Raw genomic sequence first — 6,101 nt, forward strand, 5'->3', positions numbered from 1 at the left:
GTCTAAAAAACACCCTGCGTGGAACTTGTACTTTGATTTTAGCAGCCTCTGCCACTTCACGGTTTGTCCGAGCTGCAGCAGAGCGCGGACAGCCAAGCAGTTTGGAAAGAGGACGTTTCCTGGCACTGCCGTTGGTCCTGGTTTACATGCAGAGACCAAAGCCTCTGGAGGGAAGTCGTTATGTGCCCTGCTGCCTCTGAACGCGCGGGAGGTGCCCCATCACAGCGGGGAAGGGATGCGGCCTATCACACTCAAAATTCAAATTCCTGTCAGTCGTATCTGTGCTTTTCTGTGTAATGTCACCGTGGGAAAAGCAATCCCTCTGCGTGTGGTGTATTTCCCTCACAAATGGAAACTGAAGAATTAAAATTATCATCATTTTTCCAAGGGATCTGGTATAAGTACGTAAACATGCAGTGCTGCAACAGGAACCCTACCCCCTTATGTTTGAGAGCTGTGAAGAACCAACACCGCGTGAGACGCCCCTTCACCGGAGGAAAATGGCGCTAACCGGGAAGCCACCTCCCCTAGCAACGCCCCTGACTACGACGCCCACCTGCCGGTGCGTCACTCGCGCGCTGGCAGCCCCGCCCCACGCTGGCCGAGACCCCGCCCCCACCCCGCCTCCTCCGCCGTTGTCGGGCAACCGCCACCGCCTTCCCGGCTTGCCTCGGTGCCGCTCGCTGCTGGGCTTCCGTCGGGCGGTGCGGGGTGCGGCTGCCGCCATCTTGTGCCGGGCGGGCGGGCAGCCGAGGGGCGCCATGGAGACAGGTGAGGGCGGGCGGTGACCGCTCCCTGCCCGGCGCTCGCGGTGCGGGGCCGCGCGGCGAGGGGCGGCCGGGCCGGGCCGGGCCGGGCCGGCGGACGCGGTCCGCTGCCCCGCTGCCCCGGGAGGCCGCTCCCGCAGGGCGAGCTGGGCCGGGCGGCGCTGAGCCCGCTGCCTCGGGCGGGGGTCGGGGCAGGCTCCCGCTGCCGGCCCCCGGGCTGCCCGGGTCGGCGCCCTGTGCCCCGGGCCTTGCCGCCCCCCGCCCGGGCGCCCCTCCCGGCACGCAGCTTTACCCCCTTCTCCGCGGGTGCCGACCTCCACCTCGACCTCGTTTTTAACGCTGCCCTGGGCTCTAGACTCTGAGCTGCAAATCTGGCACCCGCGCGTTCGCCGCCTAACCCAGCCCCTGCCCTTCATCTTTATTTCTGTAGAGAGCGCCAGTTTTCCCAGCCCTCAGCAGGCTCTGGGCTAGTAACTATAGCCCAGATAACTTTGTAGAAAAAGAAAAGTGTGTTTAGGTGCAGCTGCTTTAGGAACATCTATATCCCACGGGTAAGATTCATTGATGGTTGCAACTGGGAACTGAAGGTCAGCCTCACAGGCTTGTGAATGAGTGGTCTGTAGTGGAGACAGCAGGCTACTGAGAGCCCTTCTTTGGTCAAGATGGGTTTGATATTTGTTCATTATACTTAAGACTTATTAATTATCTTCACCTGGCTTTTCTCTTCCCATGTTCTTGACTTATGTTGTACTGGTCTCATATTCTCTATTCAAGTTGTTTATTTTTCATGAGGACTTAGCCATTCCTCCATAGTATGGAAAGGCTCTAAATTATGGGATGGAGTCAATGAGGAATTAAAGGATTGTTGTTAAAATGTAATGGCAAATAGAATTTATCAAATTATTTTCACGTAATTTGCATCTCGTAGATCTTATAAGTATCACACCAGTGATGCTCCAATCCCTTAGGAGCCCCTTGCTGGACTTGCTCCAGTATGTCCATGTCTCTCTCATACTGTGGAGTCCAGAACTGGCACAGGACTCCAAATGTGGCCCCGCCAGTGCGGAGTAGAGGGGAAGAATCACCTCCATTGACCTGCTAGCAACAATCCTACTAATGCAGCCCAGGATGCTGCTGGCCACCCTTGCTGCAAGTGTGTGTTGCTGGCTCATGATCAACATGATGTCCTCCAGGACCCCAAGGTCCTTCTCTGCAGAGCTGCTTTCCAGCCAGTTGACCCCCAGCCTGTACTGATGCAGGGGGTTATTCCTCCCTAGGTGCAGGACTTGGCATTTTGCTTTGTTGAACTTCATGAGGTTCCTGCTGGCCCATTTCTCCAGCCCATCGAGGTCCTGCTGAATGGCTGCACAGACACCTGGTGTATCAGCCACTGCTCCCAGTTTCGTATCATCAGCAAACTTGCTCTGTCCCGTCATCCAGGTCACTAATGAAGATGTTAAGCAATACTGGACCCAGCATCAAGCCCTTGGGGGCACCACTAGCACCTGGTGTACATTGTAGCATGAGAACATCACAGCGTTCACTAGCGTACCGTACGAAGACATCGTATTTCTGCAAAAGAATGGCTGCCTTGTACTACATCTACAGTTGTGTAAAACTACGACTTCAGTGGGCTGTTTGCAGTTCCCTCTTCTCACCTTCTTAAATTTTCCCTGTACAAATCCCAGGCTCTTGCTCTTCCCTGTTACTTCACTCTAAGCAAGTGTCAGTACACTTTCCTCCATTCCTTGCATCTTACTTGGCTGTAACCACCATATTTATTAATGCAGGCCCAGCACAGATTCATTTAATCAAAAACGTTTTGCTAAATGAATCCATGTTGATTATGAGGAGTTACTGTTTAGTCTCTTCCTTTTTAAACATATTGTCTCTATACTGCTGAAACTGAGAAACTGACTTTCAGACCTGTTATATGGGTCCAGTTCTTACTAATTTCCTCATCTATATCAGATGATACAGGAAATCGACTGCGGTTCCAGCTGGAGTTGGAATTTGTTCAATGTCTGGCTAATCCAAATTACCTTAACTGTAAGTACTTCAAAATAAATGTCAGAGAATGAATATTGGTCTTCATTATTTTTGGTAATGCTAAACAATGAAAAAAGCAAATGGATTTTTCACGGAATAAAGGTAGTCTGTAAATACTTCCATTTGTCCAGATTTTTAATGGGATGAGGGTGGGGGGTTAAATGCCAAATGTTTTATTTGTTTAAATAAAATTAAATACATCCACATGTAGAAGAAAATAAGAAGCATAAGTCTGTAAGAAAAATAATTTCAAGATAACAGTATTCCTTTATCGTAAAACAGCATTTTACAAGTGTTAATAATAGTTTCAGATACTGTACTTATCTTCCTTGAATTTCCCTGCCAATTTTGATGCAACAGTCAAAATTTCCTGTTTTAAAAAGCTGTTTCCTTCCTTGTTGCTGTATGAAAGACACATACTGTAAGGGAGACAAGACTACCTTCTTATGCTTAGAATGCTGACATAAAATATACTTTTTCCCTGTATACTTAGTTCATCTTGAAGTGATCAAATTTTGATTTTAATTTTATAGTAAAGTTTTGACTCAAGTGTTCCTTTATATAGTTTTTGAATGTACCTTCTTCAAGTTTGGCAGATTTTTTTCTTGCATCTATAACTGAGCGTTCCTTATTTGTCATCTTATTTCAGTCCTTGCGCAGAGAGGCTACTTCAAAGACAAAGCTTTTGTAAATTATCTTAAATATTTACTTTATTGGAAGGAACCTGAATATGCAAAATACCTAAAGTAAGTGTTAAAAACATTCAGTGATCTAAATTTTAATGATGTGATGCTTACCCTTTGTTAGGTGCTGTGTAGCAGTATGTATCTGATTTCTGCCTGCAACCCTGCTTTTGTCCTCCCCCCGTTTTGCTATGTCCAACAGTCCAGATATAATAGGAATAAACAGAATGACAGAACTTGTCTTTCATTAGTTGTGCCGTGAATCTTCCTTTTGCAAACTATATCTGCAGTTTATCATTTGTTTCAAATATTAATATTGAACATTGTGGTACAAAGCCACTTCAGTTAGGCCCAGCAGCCATGTTTTGAGAGTAATTTTGCCATGTTGATGCTTATATGAAGTAAAGGATGGTTTTGCATTTTTCTTAGTGTTGCAAATCTCCCTCACATCTTGGGAAAAGAGTTCTTGGTTTTGCTCCTTAAATGAACTCTGGAAATAGATATTGTAGCTGATATTTATTTGTTTTAATGAAATCTCAACTATTAGAGAAGTTACCCAATGCACACATATGCAAGTACAAATGTTATTGGACTCCTTGTTTCCTAGCATAAAACTGAAGTTACTAAGGTATGTATTAGTGCCTGGAATATCGTAGTTTTAAGTGGGTTGATACTTGAGTTAAGCACATACATGAAAAATTGAAATAATGAGCTGCAGAATTATTGGAGACTCCAGTCTTGGTGTACCTTGTAAAGAAATGCTTTAATACAAGCTTTTTATGTTTAATGCAGGTATCCTCAGTGTTTGCATATGTTAGAGCTTCTCCAATATGAACATTTCCGCAAAGAACTAGTAAATGCTCAGTGTGCTAAATTTATTGATGAGCAACAGATTCTTCACTGGCAACATTATTCGAGGAAAAGAATGCGCCTCCAGCAAGCACTGGCAGAGCAGCAGCAACAGAACAACACGTCAGTAAAATGAAAAACGTTCTGAAGAGTTACAAGGTGGTACATTGTATCACCTAAAGTACTTTCAGGAGAGGACTTCTGGTAGGTTTGGCTGTGTGTACATAAATATGTAACTTTACCTGCTCATTTATGTTGCTGTGATGTTTTGGATTTATCAAGTGGCTAGGCTTTTTTTCCCTGCAACTTGTATCAACATTTTAAAGATACGAGACTAATAAACTCTTACTTCTGTAATTTATTCTGTAGCATGAAGATCTCAAGAGTGTTATTACAGGTCTTTGTTCCTCTTGAAAACAAAATGTAGTTTTTTTTTTTTTTAAGGCACTGTCACTTAAGTAAGTGACAAAAAGGTATAGTGTGGAAGGTTTTAAGAGGCGTATTCCCTGGAGAACAATGCTGTGTCTCATAGTGTTGCTAAGAACTCCCTTGTGTACTGTTTTTTACAAGGATGAGCAAAGTTAAAGCAAAGATATACAAAATCTACAATGATGTTTGTCTTGAAACAGAGCTGAGCCATAACGTGTCATTTTTGTTCATCTGATAGTGATTGTGGCGAGGATCTTGCAGAGTTTTGCTTACAGTATATTTTAGAGACAATCAAAGTGTGAAGAGACAAGAACTGCAGGAGAGGAGCAGAGTTAAGTAATATAAACTTTGCAGTCAGTTACTATGCAGATACTAAACAGAAAGTAGAGAAATAGGCTGTAGCTGTATCTATTCCATTGAAGTCAGTGTATTTTAATGGAATACACACTTTACTTCCTGCCAGTGAAATACTAGATGCTTATAGGCTTTTTTACAGTAAGCGTAGTGGAAATAATTTGTTACAAGAAAAGTGTAAATGCTTGCACTAGTTGGGAAGCATTTGCCCTTTGTTTATTTCTGTGCAGGATTTTTTTCCTCAAGATGATATATCTTGACAGCTGATTTTATCTTCTTATTTTTAGATTGTATTCAAATGAGTGTAGTTTTCTTTGTGTAATGAAGAATAAAATGTAGAATCAAAAAGTGGCTTCAGGGACTTCTACGTAATGTGACTTGTCAGTTAAAAATACAATTTATTAAACTAAATTAAAAATACAGTATAGCTTGAATGTTCTGCTTTTAAAGATTAAGCTCAGTTTAGAGAATTTGTTCTACCTTTCTAGGACAATTATTTTCCTTTCTGGATACGTTCAAACAGCTTAATATCCCTTCATGCTATATTTCATATTCTTGTAAGAACAGGTACTGTGACCATTAACCCTCACCACATTAACCAATGACACCAGGCCTTCCGCTCATCATGCTCAGACTGAACACAAGCCATTAAATATCTTAGGTGTTGAAACTCTGTCTTAACAGCTTTGGTAGCTTGGTAAAGTCTGATTTAGGAAGATAAACAGATTCTTCTTTCTCCTGTTCTTCCCACTTACTATTAAAGGTATGGCTTAGCAATCAAATCTTACTCTTCAGTAACATAGGCTGAACACAGAGCGGTTGCTGCTGACCTGGTAGGAAATTGATTTAGGGACACTAAATTAATTTAAGTCCTTGCTTTGTTTTCTAGTAACTGTAACTTGGCCTGCAGTCTTGTAAGAAAGGGTAGTAGATACTACTCTTGAATTCAGTGGTATAATTTAGTGAGTGG

General features: G+C 43.3%; 1 protein-coding gene across 2 annotated transcripts; it reads left to right on the forward strand.

Moving 5' to 3' along the window:
* The first annotated feature begins 485 nt into the window (after positions 1-485).
* Positions 486-5,479, forward strand: MED31 (mediator complex subunit 31). 2 transcript variants are annotated; one of them, XM_068910520.1, is made up of 5 exons: positions 673-771; positions 2,045-2,374; positions 2,739-2,816; positions 3,466-3,562; positions 4,292-5,479. In XM_068910520.1, exons 2-5 carry the CDS (start codon positions 2,215-2,217, stop codon positions 4,482-4,484), a joined length of 528 nt encoding a protein of 175 aa, XP_068766621.1. In that variant the 5' UTR covers positions 673-771; positions 2,045-2,214; the 3' UTR covers positions 4,485-5,479. The 2 variants fall into 2 exon arrangements, with proteins under 2 accessions (XP_068766620.1, XP_068766621.1); XM_068910519.1 differs by lacking the exon at positions 2,045-2,374 and having other exon boundaries at positions 486-771.
* Positions 5,480-6,101: the final 622 nt, after the last annotated feature.

This window comes from Struthio camelus, chromosome 16 (assembly GCF_040807025.1).
Source record: "Struthio camelus isolate bStrCam1 chromosome 16, bStrCam1.hap1, whole genome shotgun sequence".
Classification (NCBI taxonomy): domain Eukaryota; kingdom Metazoa; phylum Chordata; class Aves; order Struthioniformes; family Struthionidae; genus Struthio; species Struthio camelus.